We start from the raw sequence: 14,793 nt of genomic DNA, 5'->3' as shown, positions 1-14,793 counted from the left end.
AAAAAAAAAAAAAAAAAAAAAAAAAAAGATATGCAACCTCAAGAAACCTGAATAACATGCTGGAGGGGTTATTCTCTTTCCATAGACTGAAGTTAAACTGGATTTGTCTGGGCAACATCATCTCAGAACTGCCTGCAACACTTACCCCCTTCAGGCTGTTTCTCTGACTGGTTACTGGTGTTGTTGGGTTTTCTGCTTGTGGAGTTTGTTCCTAGGAAGACACTTGCTGACTTGTTTTTGTGTGTGTAAAATGTCAGCACTTCCTCCAGGTCACTTTCACTACAATAAGGAGAGAAGAATGGATGTAAGTGAGGATTCTAAGTTTTTCTGCCTTCATGTAACAATCAAAGGCAAGAAACAATAAGGAGACTGAAGAGGGGAGTGGGAAAAAAAGGTGAGGCCAGACAAGCTAATGATTTGCTCAGTTCTGCAGGGTAAGAGCAGAAGGAAAGGAACATGCCTTGGTTAAACCTGAGATTCCCACTGAAATGCCATTTTCTTATGCAGTAGAAAATTCAAGGCATTCAGAAGCCTTCCCAGGATAAATAAAGAGCAAGTGAAAACTCCAAACACATTTTTGGGGAGATCAGCGCAACAGAAGACATTCAGTTCACAGCTAAATTTGTGAATCTTTCCCAGGTGCTCTCTAGAACAAGCAGCTATCATGTTCATGAGAGAACTCAGCTCAGCCTCTGTTTTATAGTCATCATTAGTAGTTTCAATTCAACAACATGGGGAGAAGAGGAAAGAGGAGGGAAGAGCTTGTTAATTAGCCAAAACTGCAGGACAAACAAACAGAAGAGTCAATATTTTTGTGAATCTTACAAAACTTGCATACATTTCTCATTTTCTTTACAAGAAGAGAGTTTAACTGCCCCAATGTCCTAAGCATCTGTTGGTCCCAAACCAGTATCAGTTACTTGGCCATTCATATTAGAGCTCATGCAAGCTGTAATTCTAATTGTTTTGATATCTAACATGCATTCCTTTTGCTTTATAGTGTTGCCTCAGCATTAGTGAATGTGTATATAGCAGAGCAAACACCAAAAGCAAGAATGTAGTGCCAGTAGCACTACAAGAAAACATAACAGAGGAATATATATTTGCATAGCAGCAGTTTAATCCTTCAAAATGTCCTCTGCATATCACACTTGTACTAGTCTTAGCTAGCCTGAGCTTTGTTAAAAGTAATGTCTAAAGCTGATGCCACTGGAGTTTGGATGTTCAGGGCATGCTGCAAAGTTCACCTTTTCTCCCAAACCAATGAAAATAGAGGTGAAGAAGAAATGTAAGAATGAAAAGTTGTTGGAAGGTGCTTTAAGCTTTTAAATGAATTTACCAGCGTAAGTATATACTTTTACATTGCTCCGAGGATGTTTAGAAGCAATGGTTGCAGCATGTGTATAACTAAACACAATGCAATCCATGTGATATCAAAGTTAAAGAGTCAATGAGACAACCCCAATTATTAAGTGGCAACATTTATTACCCATTTTCTCCAGTGTTGCATTCACTGTACTGCAGAACAAACACTCAAAGTGGAAATCTATCCCCTTTGCTTGGCTCCAAATGACTAGCTCACTGATTGAAGCTTCAAGCACAGCGCAAAGTAGTGTCAGATGTCAGAGTTTTCAAACATACCTGATACTTCATAAGAAGCAGAAAGATCATCACTAGAAATTGTCTGATGTTGGCAAACTGGCTTTTGCTGTTCTTTATCACTCAGACAGATGATCCAGCAAAAATCTCCAGCCCCAGCCTAGACTGTGCATGAAGCCATGATGGCACGGTAGCCAATAAGATGGAAACAGAAGAGTATGCAGTTCTGCCCCAAACAGCCATCTGTTGCATTTCTGGTGGGCAATACTGACAGGCATTTTCAGGCATTTCTGGCAAAAAGCAAAATGACCTGCCCTAGGAGGCAACAGTCATTTTAGTGGCCAGAGATGTCAGAGAATGAAGAGCATGCCATGGGCCCATGTAATCTGCATTTCTAGTGACAGGAGTAGATGCTATGGTATATGGTAGTCAGCCGTCTTGAGTATCATTCTTTTATAGAACTCTATCTGAAAAGCAGTGAGATTTTTCTTGGAGCCTGTTGCGGTAATGACTCCATCAATTATATTAGCAAAATGTAAAAATTCATTGTTTTCATGAGAATGTAGCATCAAAAGAGACTGTGAAGCCTCCTGAAATTAGTTAAGAAGCCTCATCTATCACCCACTTCTAATCAGTCACTAAGAGTGCTATCCAAAGCAAGAAAAAGAAAGAACAGTTTCATAACTGATCATCAAAAAGAAGCAGTGACTGTCAACCTTCCCAGAGAAGATAGAAAGGCATTAAAAAGGCAGGTGAACTCTACCTGTCCAGATATTGACGGGGTCCTTGCCCATATAGTTATGTCATATATGGGTCAAATAATATGAGTCAAAAGGAATCGGGTTTTGTGCTCAAGAATCAGAGGCTTTGAGGACATAATTCTGGTTCACTGAATAATTTCAGACCTCTCCATAGTCAGATAGCTATAATACCATTGGTTTTCATACAATGCTACATGCCATAAAGAGTATTTCCTATTTTCAAAATACATTTCCTACCAGACTCTTGTAAGTTTAAGGCAGATAAAGTTCAAAGCATGCACAGTTACAAAATGCTGCTTTTTCATTGTGAATGTAACTGCTTGCACTGAACCACCTTAGCAAGCCAAATAAGAGATAGGATGAAGACAGGGGGTCTAACTCCCTGGAGGGGAGGAAGGCATTCCTCATCTCAAAGTCCAGACCTGGAGAGTTCCTAAAGAGAGGTAGCAAGCATGAGATTTGTTTCTGAGAGCAGAAACTTGAGAGCCAGAGCCACAACAACTGTTCACCACAGCAGCTCAAGGCCATCTGAGCAGCAGCTCTAGTTTCATTCTCCTTCCAAAGTACTGCCACATTTGCTTCAGCGTCACAGGAAAGGAGACCATTAGCTCACCAGCATCAGCTTGAAATTTACACAGACGAGGGCAATCACTGCTGTCCTTTGGGAATCTACTTAACGGTCAAAATGTCTATTCTATGTCCTTCTCTATGCACCAGATGCTGATGCTACAAGTGTTTGGTTGCTGGAAGGCAGAAAAGAGAAAAAGACAAGTTCTCTGTCCCCTAGCAAGAGCAGGAGCAGGTGCTACGGTCAATAATGGTATCTAGAGGCCTTTAGATCAATCAGATCATCTTCAGAACAATCCCATCACCTTTAAGGCTGGAAGATCCTTTATCAAAGGGAATAAACTCCATTCCTACCTTGCTCTGGTAATAAAGTTCTGAAAACCTTCAGGATTCACTCCCTCCTCCTCCTCTTCCTGTTTCTTTTTTGATCGCTTCTGAACCATCTGCTCCGTTTCCTGTTAATAAGCAGTATCAGTAAGTGTCTCTATGTAGTTATGTCATGTTCCACAGCATAGCTACAGCTCAGAGAAGACAAAACACAATTCCACGGGATCTAAGAAAAGAGAACGTCAACTCCAAAGAGCCAAATTATTTCACTACGTGCAACAGAATGGATAAATATAGAGCCCCAGAGACAGCATGCTAAGCATACACTAAACTCCTCATTCCTCCACCTGACATAACTTATTAGAATTGATTTGCTGAGACGAGGTCAAGTCTTCACAAACACGTGCTGCTCCTTCAAATATACTCTTTGCTGGGACATAAGGAAGTAGCGAGGGGAGAAAGTCATTCTTTATAGATATTAGGTCCCCCTTCTACTTCTGCTGTTTCTGTCACAAATACAGAGTTCCTCAAAATAGCTTTTATTTGAGCATCTGTCCCAAAAGGAGATATTCAGGAAGAAAGAAGGACAAAAATACAAAGTTATATTAAAGAAACTCAATCAAGGAGATCTGCTGAGGGCATCCACATTTCCTACTGTAAACTAGGAGTTCTCCTCTTGAGTTAATTTCTCTTGTCGTGCAGCAAATTGCTGAAGGCTTATCTATATACCAAAAAATATACTGCTTTAGCAAAAGCAAAGAAAGTAAAACAGTACAGCCTGTGGCAAATATGCATTTATACACGAAAATATACTGGAAAAAAAAGATGGTAAGCCTTTGTGTGTGAGAATGGGAGCAAGCTCTCAGATATAAGTGATCTTTCTATTTTACACCGGTAGAACTTGTTGACACTAGGTGGTATTGATACAAACATTTTTGTTAATTAAAAAAAACCCTACAGGACTGTCTGAAATACCAATACCAGCATACAAGCTTTATCTGACCAGACTTGACCTCCACTTCATTGCTTCCTACTAGTAGTCTGAGCATTCCCAGGACGAAAGGGTAAGATACATCTTTTGAAAGATAATTCAAGAGGGGGAAGAAAAAGCCACTCTGGGACATGTCTCTACCCTTCATTACTTAAGTAAAAGTCTGGACAATATGTTATCTGTTTTACTTAGTTTGTTGGAGGTAGTACTTTTTTCTTCTGTAGGAGTCCTCTACTAAATCTGAAGTTACAAGTCAGTGGAAGAAGTCTGTATGTTGGAATCAGACATCAAAAAACCTCATAGCCTAAGAGTCTCTCAATGGCTTAAACGTGTACATCCTAAAACCTCAAGTGATCTGTTCTCACTTGTTCTAATTGAGAAAATATGTTTATGCACTGAATTATTACCAGTTACACAGCTTTATTTTGTGAATTTACTCAAGAGTTAGCAGAAAATCCTGATGTTTGAATACAATTTGAGTGGAAATTATATCCAAAGCAGCTGCATTCTTTACTCACCACAGAGCCACCCGAGTGTTTTGTGGTTACTCCTAACACACTAATTCAGTGAGCATTAGGCATACAAGGCACTCCCTGGAACAGATTTGGTTCGATACCAACCTTGCTTTGACAGATCAAGTTACCAGATGTCAGTTCTGACAAGGTAATGTAAGTGAACATCCTCTGCTAACGAGTAGGAGCTTGGAGGCCTGTGTGCACAGCAGCCTCTGAAAGCAAAATTTAAACTACCCTTGTTCTAACACTAAAGAAATTCTAGGGGGGCAAAGGAAAGGGGAGGCTGTTCTTGTAAAACAAGGATTAGCATGAAACCACTATGCTAAGAACAGCATCTTCTACATCTAAAGAGGTGAAAATTATTTAAATTAGGACATACTTCTTATCACTGAGCATACAGAGTCCCATACTACAAATAGGTAGCAGCCCCTCAGTATACCAAACAAATGGTAAAATACATATTTCATACTGTTCTGTATTAAAAAATTATCTCTAAAGAAGCATCATAAAAATAGGGAGAAATGGGAAAAGGCATTACAAAACACTAGAATCAAAGACAAGCCAAAGAAAAAGCAAACTGTCAGTTAAATTCCACTTCATTTCAACACTTCTTTTTACTTTTATGCACATGATTACTGGACTGCATATATAATGTAGTAATACTGTTGTCTATCTGACTATTTGAACAAACTACCATTACTGGATGTGCAACTGCAAACAGACTATGTAAGTTACAGAACAGAGCCTTTGAAACAGCCTGCTGTCTTGACTATGACAGCAGCCAGCAGGAGATACTTTAGAAGAGAACAGAAACCAAAAGAGCTACCAAAAGAAGGATCAAGAAAGAATTGGTCACCTTGTTATAACAGATTATGAACTCGCCCAGTTGGTGCGCCAGGACACGACGACGATCATTTAGTCCTAAACGACGGCTGGGGAGCAGCATCCTCAAGGACTGCTGAAGATTGCTGGCAGCTCGCTTCAGAAAGCGTACGACAAGCTCCTGCGAGCAAGAGAGATGGTGTTAACAATGGACCAGCTGCAAGATGTGGGGAGAAGAGAACAGAGGTACTACAGCAGCTGACTGGCAAGAACTAAACACACTGTCCTGAGAAAATGAGCTGACAACTGGCAGGCAAAAGCATTCTGCAATGTGCATTTTTAATATAGCCCTACAAATCCAAGGTGAGGGGAGAAGAACGATGGTGTGCCTTGCCTGAGGTGGGTCAGAATTGGGAACACTTGAGGAGAGTTTGTCTGAAAAGCATGGCAGATGAAGAAAACAAAAAAACAAGCAGCAAAAAGCAGCAACACCACAGAATAACCTGTAAAGTCCAATACCTTAGGAGAACATTTCCAAAAAACAACCTGCAATGTGTTAAAGGCAGCCTGTGATGAAGCCTACTGACATAAAATCCTCTCAGCACTATCACAGGGAAGGGGATCTTGGTCAGATATCTCCACTACAGTGATGTAGCCCCATTTCATCACTTTTCATATTTGTATACTATTGCCACAGCCTCTCCACAGCAACAGATGACTACATCTACAGCCACGTAATTCCAATCCCCCACCATGTCTGTTTGACCTCTGGTGGGGGAAACATATGGCAAGGCAGATCCTAAGGCGAGATGCATCCTGTGGGTGTTTTGAACCCTTTCTGTCTCCCCTCTGGATATGCTTTTGGTTAGGAGCTCTGCTAATGCATAAATGAGCAGTCTCACAGCCAAACTATTGGATTTCACAGCTCGCCTCTCACTGCCATTACTCCAGGCTGGTTTGATCTGTTATTTTAAACATTATTTTTCACAGTACAGCAGACAAAGTGACTCTCAAAAAGCCAGTTTTAATTTCCACTTGGAAAGAGCAGGGGTAACATTTTCCACTGAGTCAACTGATTATTCTTGACACACAATTTTATCTCTGAACTGCACTGGCTGTTTCCCTGCAACATGCATTCAGCAAGAATACATTTGGATTTGCAGAAAGCTCAAGAGCCTACTGTACAAAGCTCTTTTAGGAAGGTTTGTGAGGGGTTCTGGGCTTGCTGCACTCTTTAAAATGTATATACATCAAATATAGGGCCTTAAAATACTGCCTAGAAAAATTCATCACATGGTTTCAAAAAAAAAAAAAAACCAACACACAACACCTATGCTAGAAAGCAACTTTCTCTCCTTAGTGGCTTTTACTTTTTTTTTCCTCTATCTAGAATGCAAGGAAGATTCCTAAGCACAGATGCCTGCAAAGAGTAAAACAGTACATCGGAGCCAAAGCTTAACTAGGTACCTGTTCTATCTGAGTAATGTATGCTTTGTTTAACGCAGCAGAAACTGGATACTGCCAAGTAATCTTAAAGAATCTTAGAGAGAAGAATTCAAAAGCAGGTAAGCTCAGAGATCAGTGAAGGAGAACCAGTGAAAGATCTGAGCAGCCTGAATGTCAACCACACTCAGGCCATTAAGAGCTGTCTACTCTACCGCTGCTCAGATATCAGTCAGCTGTCCTACCTTGTCTGTATATTAAAAATACAGCACTTGCAGCTAGACAAAGATAGACAACCATAATCTCAGTTGGACTTCAGTTCTTCCAAGGATAGGAATTGACCTCAGAACTCTCAAGGCAGATTTCAGCTTGGCTTCTCAGTCTGGCCAACACAAAGCTTCTTACCATTTGCTCATCCTCTTTGGCAGCCCAGGCAGGATTCTGGATCTGGTCACCAGCCTCCTTCATCAGTCGCAACTGAACGTGCTGTAGATAGGCAGAGAAAGCCCTGCGAGCTTGCACTTTGCTGTGAAACAAGAGAATCAGTCAGCTATCTTCAGAGTAGTAATGGGAACAGTTACAGCAGTCAGGCACAGCTTATGGACCAAAGTACAGTCGGCAAGGACCTCCTAGGTGCACAAATGTTGAAGCTCAAGGGAAGGAGGACCCCTTCACCCCACCAATATTTTAAAGGAGACCTTCAGTTCACCAAGATGGGGGAGGTATTGCAGGAGATAGAGAGTGTCTGCTGTCTTTTTTAAGTTCTAAGATCATCTCTAAAAACGGAATGCTCTTGCCTTTTCACAGCCTTAGCTACTCTCTTCCAAAAGCCAATAACATGAACATGAGCAAAACTGTGTATTTTTAAACCAAATTCAAGGCTCTCTTGGGCCTCTGTCTTCTCAAGCATTTTGAACACCACCACAACAGACCATAAAATAAATAAAGGGGTTGGTACTGGTGCCAGAGCTATAACAAAAGCCCTGCAAATCCCATTGGAAATGAAAGAATTAAATCTGTGAAAGTGAGCTCTTCCCCTGCTGGCCCAAGGACACAAGCCAAATTTCATTGAGCAAGGCACCACTGAAGAATGAAAGAACATCAGCAAAATCAGCTGCACAGCTGGCTGAACATGTTATGAAGCTGTGAGCATGAACCAAGGAGAGGACTGGGGTAGGACTGGGAGGGACACATTGCTTCTCATTCCGTCACAATGGTAGTCACTTTAGCATATGCATCTGTTGTGAGAGAAATTGCTGAAAGCTTTGCCTAATTCTGTTCATTGCCATCTTGGCCTAAACCCTCTTCTCCAACATTCTGCTCTCCCAGTCTCCACTCTTCCTCAGTTTTCCACATAGTTGCTACAAGCTGTCCCTTGAATTGCCAAGCATGATTTCTCCTTTCCTTTTCATAAGGATGTAGAAGCAGATGGGCTTTAGTGTCAGTGACAGATTCCCCTTTTATCACAGGCAATGTCCTAATCTTTTCTATAAAATTATCAAATTTCATCTTAAAACAAACTAGAGTTTTTAACCCATTACTTTTCTGGAATATTATTCCAGAACTTACTGTTCTAATAATTAGGAACCTTCTTTTACTACCCAGCCTAGCTTCATTCATGAGCAGTTTATATTTGCTTTTTCTTTCTCCAACATTGTCCTGTATCTTAAATAAGTTCATCCCTGATGGGTCTTCTACCTTGAATGTATTTATTAACAGCAATTACCTCCTTTCATAGTTTTCATTTTGTTAGTGTGAACTATCCACATCTTTCAGTGTCTTATAGAATCATAGAATCATTGAGGTTGGAAAAGACCTCTAAGATCATCCGAGTCCAACTGTCGACCCAACACCACCATGCCCACTAAACCATGTCCCTAAGCGCCTCATCTACTCGTCTTTTAAATACCTCCTGGGATGGGGACTCAACCAGTTCCCTGGGCAGCCTGTTCCAATGTTGAACCACTCTTTCAGTAAAGAAATTTTTCCTTACATCTAATCTAAACCTCCCCTGGCGCAACTTGAGGCCATTTCCTCTCGTCCCATCGCTTGTTACTTGGGAGAAGAGACCGACACCCACCTCGCTACAACCTCCTTTCAGGTAGTTGTAGAGAGCGATGAGGTCTCCCCCTCAGCCTCCTTTTCTCCAGGCTAAACAACCCCAGTTCCCTCAGCTGCTCCTCATAAGACTTGTGTCTTCTAACAGAGCTCCCACACTGGTAACATATGAGACTAGCAGCTCATATCTACCTGTTCCAGTCACAATTTACCTTCCATGAACATGGGTGATAGCAACTGTATACAATATTCCACATGAGGTCTCAGAAGTATCTCTGGTGATAAACCCTAGACCACATTTGGTGTTTTCATGCATGTATGAGCTAGAGCTTCACAAACCTGCTGTGATCAACAAGCATGCAAGATGTTTTTCCTTATAATTAATTTCCAGTTGATGAACACCCAGCTGATATAATTTACAGCAGAAATTCTTAGTTCTTAAAAGCATGCCGTTGCACTTTGTGCTACTGAATTTCACCCTAGTTATATTATTCCTATCCTCAAGGTCATCCAGTTCTTCCCGTATTTATTCCACTACTTTTCTCTCCTGGTAATAACTCCCAAATCTTTTCCATCAGCAAATTTCATTAGCACATTTCTACATTTTGTGTCTTACTTGAATTGATTATTAAAATCAGCCTCATACTGATTCCTGAGGAACCTCACCATTTTTTGTCTACTTGTTCTCTGCTTCTTAGGAATATTGTCAGATACTTATATGGTCCTCATGACTCCACGTACATGAGTCCCTGAAATTCCATTAAAAACTCAGTCCAGAAATTTAGTCTTCCTGTTTTATATGTCTGTAAATTTCATGAACACTTCATCACAGTGTTACATAGAAATCATACAACATAGTAGCACTTATAGAGATCAATGCATCAATTTAGATAAGAATTGAAGTTGAAATAAAATACATTAAAAGTATCCATGTGTCTGCTTAATCATTAGCTTTCGATGCTTCTGGAAGACCATGCCAGGCCCAAAGTGGGACTAAGCAAATGATGAGTTCACAAGAGTCTCAAACTAACATCCTCTGTGGATAGCAGTACCGGTACTGCAGTAACTAAAACATTATAAAAATACCTGGTTACAATTCCTGTCTTCCAGTGAACTCCAGAATGCACAACAGGCCTTGTAACACCTCTGAGCTCTGTATGCTGCTAGTCACTACACCTACCTTCTCTTCCCACATGTGTGGAACATCAGCAGAACACTCTGAACCCTGACTAAGAACTCTATACATCAGGCCACCGTATACCAGAAAAGGCTCTCCCCTGAGGGCGTTCTAGGGCTGCCAGGTTTGTTTTAGGTGTAACTCAAACATCTCGTGACCAGGAGTTCAAGATTTGTGCTGGTAGGAATTAAGGACCTCCCGTTATCAACATCAGCACAGTAACACAATTCTTTGCCTGCACCTGATAATTCTGTAATTACAAAATGGGAAACTGAAGAAGGTCCTTGTATAACACCACCTCTCCTCTGGTGTGTGGAATATTGAAACCTGAGGCCTTAAACGCAGGAACAAGTAACTCCCTTTTCTTTTTACTTCCCTAGGAATGGCACAGTTGGGGGAACATGTTTCATTCAATTGTCACCTCTTCACCAGTAACACCCAATGTGTGGAAGGCAGAGAAATTGCCTCATCAGGCCGACTAAAGGAGTGAAAGAAGTCCTACCACTTACAAAAACTGACTGGAACAGGCCTGGTTTCTTTTGGATGAAAATTTCATTACTTCAGCTCCTCTGCCTGTTGACCCCACAAGCAAGGCTTTCATCAATGACACATCAGATGGTGCCAAACCCAGCACAATCCTGGAACATGAGGTCAGCACAAGCCTTACACACTTCTGTGGGGAATCCCAACAGTACTGGGTGCTGAGCAAGATTCTGCCAGGAACACCAGACAGAGCTTACGTTCTTGGCCGGAGTCAGTTCTATATATAGGTAGATGACAGCATTGCTATGTTTGTCCTCAAAACAGGTTTCAGAAATCTTCCCTGTTACGATAGCAAATGTCCTTGCCACAAGGCGACATTAGAATAATCCCCAAATCCATTTGGTAATTCATAAAATCATCTCAGAAACTAAACTAAGAAAGCCATGACAAACAACAATTATTTTTTCTACCTTTGGACATTTTTCACAGAAAACATAATGCTGCTTCTTATCTAGAAGATGTAAAATCCTCCTATGCAGATATATATGATTGCTCTTTCTTTTTGCCCTTCCTGTCCATCTGCAAATAGACAGTTTTACTACCCACATTTAAGGGGAGGATCATGCTTCTAAACATCTAGTAGGACCCTGGTTGGTGTTATTCTATACAATCTCCTCCAGCACCTCTCTTTTTTTCAAGCAACAGAGCCATGCATCAGAACATACTCTGCTTCACACTGTCATACTCAACAGCAGGCAATGAGATGTTTCAGTAACTTGTCACTCTCAAATGACCTCCTATCTTGCTCTCAGGGGGTGATGACCTTGAGCAGAGATTATTACTAGAGGTAAAAATTTTATCACCAAAAATAAAAGCACAAAAATGAAAAAACTAATTTTATGGAGAGGCAGCACTGAGGTATTCCTACCCAACCTTTTTTGGATAGTTTAACATATGTTTATACCCACTTCTTTGGAAATGCAAAGAATGAAAAGATGAATTTTAGAATTCAATAGCAGGCATCCTGCATTAAGACAGAGAGGCATTTTAGAAGCCTGAGTTGACCAAAGAACAGCTTACATTACCAGATTAAAGAATAGCAATGGAAACTATGGCTTATGCTTTATACTAATGCAACAGGTCAGGCATTTAGGTAAACTGTCAGTCTTTGCAACTATCTCCCTTCTGTGCCAACTAGTTGTTAAGGCAGCCCACAGTTAGACAAAAATCCAGGCCCCTTTCTCTAGGGTCCTCTTATCTCCTCACACATGTTCATAATGTGACACTAAGTGTACATCCTCCATATTTTAACCAATATTAGCTGCTAGTCAAAACTCAAGGCAATACGCAGAAATCTCTCACCTCAGGTTTCCATGATTTTGAAGAACCTGCAGCAAGTTAAACCGAGATTCTGAGTCTGTTTTTTGAAGAAACGGCTCTCCTCCATCTCCAGTTTTCTTGTCAAGTTTTTTTGGCAACATCTCCTTACAAGTATTTTTCACCAAGTCAGAGAGCTTTGGCTTGCTTTTCACCTGGGTGTCCGAAAGAGAGCCAACAGTTCTATCTAGCTCTTCATCTTCATCTGCATCCGCTTCCTCCTCACCTTCTGTGTCTGACTTGAGGGACAGCTTTGTTGGTTCTGATGTCCCTGTAGTAGAGGAGAAATCACCTATGCTGGTTAAGAAAAAAAGAAGTGGGGAAGACCATCCTGCTATTTATACCCTTTGGTTTACTTCTAAACTCTTTTCTGCTAGAAGGACAGACTACCACCATTTTAGAATAGCATCTTAAGTATTGCTGCCCTTTATTATTCTTTCTGTCTTTCTGCTTGTGTATCAAACAGTTAAGAAGACCTTTTTCCCAATAGCAGAGAAGACAGACCAAGATTCTTGTCTTAACTTTACAAATTAAAAAAAAAAAACACAAAAGCATTTTCCTATATTTTTATCCTGATTCTTACATATATTCTGACATATATATACACTCATACTTGATGTATGCACTCATTTTTGTATTTTTGTGTGTCAGAAAAAACAAAGCTATGAAATCTAAACTTCCACATGTACCAATAAAGACCACATACCTTAACATAGCACCAAAAATCATTTTATAACATACAATCTCTCTCATTGCAGTCAGTATCACATAGCTACTAGAAAGAGTTTAGAAAATGGCTTCAGGAACAGCCACTTGTGAGGATCGTTCACCTCTGCATCCTTTTAAGTTTTTCCCACATCAGCTTGGATAAGAAGGATTTCTCTCTTTCCAACAGCTTAGAGTCACTGCTGTGTAGGAGAACCAGCCTGGAAGGTGTAAGTTTTCATCTTTCTCTGAAAAGCTGGAGGACTATAGAGGCACACATACTGTTGAATTCTTGTACCCAAAATGCAACTGCAAGCTCAACTTCAGGAAAATATTGATTACCTTTAGTCATATACATGGGGATGTGGAATGGTGGGAATGAAATTCTAGGAACTAAGAAGGCAGGAAGCACAGAAGAGGAATGAAGTGAAAACTATTAACACTTGAAATGAAAACTATTAACTTCAACCTGTGAATCCCTTTAGGGACTACAAAGGCTAGAACAACCCCATTCACACAGATTTCAAATGAAAAAGTCTTTGCTTGCTTGTTTTTGACTAGCTGCTCATTTAAGACTCTAGCCATGCATACCTGATGATCTTGTCCGTGCTGCTCTAGCCTTGCCATGACATCGCCGGCGCTTCCGTAACTCCAGTGAAACAAGCTTTCTCTCATAAAAGAGAGCATGAGAGTCTACAGCTTCCAGCCTCATATCCAGCCTTCCATTAAGACCTGCTCTGGGAAGCATAATAGAGACATCCTCAATCTCCCTTTATACTTCTCTCCCTGATGATAGAAGAGACTTAGTAGATTAAATTTCTTCAAGATACAGTTTTCCTGACACAGGGAAGAAATATTTATGATTTAAAGCCTGCAAATGTTTGAAGGGAGTCTTGCAAGTGCTTTACAAAACATTATCTCTCAAAGCCCCAAAATGCACTTATCTAGTGTCATGCTTTCATGACTGAGCAGCACCTGTCCGTCATGCAGCAGCTCAAGGCACAATTAATAGAGAAAATTGAATTGCAAGAGTACAAAACAATGGAGGGGAGTGGGAAGAGAGCACATGGACCCAAGTCCAGTCTTCTGAACTTTTTATGTAGACATCTTGTTCTTCACCGTTTGGTCAGAGATAAGAATTTTAACATAATCTAAGTGAAAAATGACAACCTTTCTACAAGTTCTGCCTAAACCAAGGGAGAAGCCGCCCTGCCAGATTCCTTAAGGGAGACAAACATAACTTTCTGGCAGTGCACAAAGACCCAGCAAAGTGCTCTTTATGGTAAAATGTGGGAACATCCACAGAAAATTCCTGTTGCTCCATTTATCTTTTAGATCTAGTAAAAGTGAATATATGGGTATATGAAGTCCAAAACCCTCATGCATTACAGGATCTCTTGAGAGAGCTCAGTGATGGCGCTTATCAATATGGTAGGCTTCCTGCTTTGGCATTCCTAAGAGGAGCAATTTTAAGGTCCAGTCCAACAAAACTTAAGATCTCCACATGCTAGGATACTCTTTGCTCACTGTATTTACTTTTCTAAAATCAGTTTGATGGATTTCAGGTAGAAAAGGTGTTGACCCAGGACTTGGAAGATGAAGCTGTGGAAATCTAAATTTAGAATAAATCCTACAAATTATTTAATTAAGAAGCCATTTACCGGGATCTCCCAGTGATGAAGTCTCCTTTCATCTTGCCCCTACAAAGGGAAAAACGGCAAAAATTACCTTCCATTCTGGATCATTGACTGGATTAAAAAGCCTCTGAAGTCTTTCATATGTACAATGAAAAGGCCAAGTTTACAGAATTCTTTGTGAGTTCTATCTTAAAGGAGGAAAAAAAAGGCTCCAAAAGAGGGAAGCTGAGCAGCTCTTCTACAATTGATGCTTTCATCTGTCTGGCTTAAATTGGAGAAGGTGTCATTTGGAGCTACCCTCTAGACACATCCCTGAAAGTACACAGCTAAA

General features: G+C 40.5%; 1 protein-coding gene across 1 annotated transcript in view; it reads right to left on the bottom strand.

Moving 5' to 3' along the window:
* The window catches only part of TTLL5 (tubulin tyrosine ligase like 5), a 145,489-nt gene that overhangs the window by 80,532 nt on the left and 50,164 nt on the right, over positions 1-14,793 (bottom strand). Inside the window, exons 19-25 of the mRNA XM_009280721.1 lie at positions 14,487-14,525; positions 13,417-13,562; positions 12,106-12,391; positions 7,431-7,551; positions 5,617-5,763; positions 3,282-3,382; positions 146-279 (exon numbers count right to left, since the gene is read on the bottom strand). Coding sequence (XP_009278996.1) covers positions 146-279; positions 3,282-3,382; positions 5,617-5,763; positions 7,431-7,551; positions 12,106-12,391; positions 13,417-13,562; positions 14,487-14,525 — 974 coding nt within the window. The remainder of the gene's footprint in view (positions 1-145; positions 280-3,281; positions 3,383-5,616; positions 5,764-7,430; positions 7,552-12,105; positions 12,392-13,416; positions 13,563-14,486; positions 14,526-14,793) is intronic.

This window comes from Aptenodytes forsteri, unplaced genomic scaffold (genome assembly GCF_000699145.1).
Source record: "Aptenodytes forsteri isolate BGI_AS27 unplaced genomic scaffold, ASM69914v1 Scaffold193, whole genome shotgun sequence".
Lineage (NCBI taxonomy): Eukaryota > Metazoa > Chordata > Aves > Sphenisciformes > Spheniscidae > Aptenodytes > Aptenodytes forsteri.
This window is presented reverse-complemented; position numbering and strand designations above follow the sequence as displayed.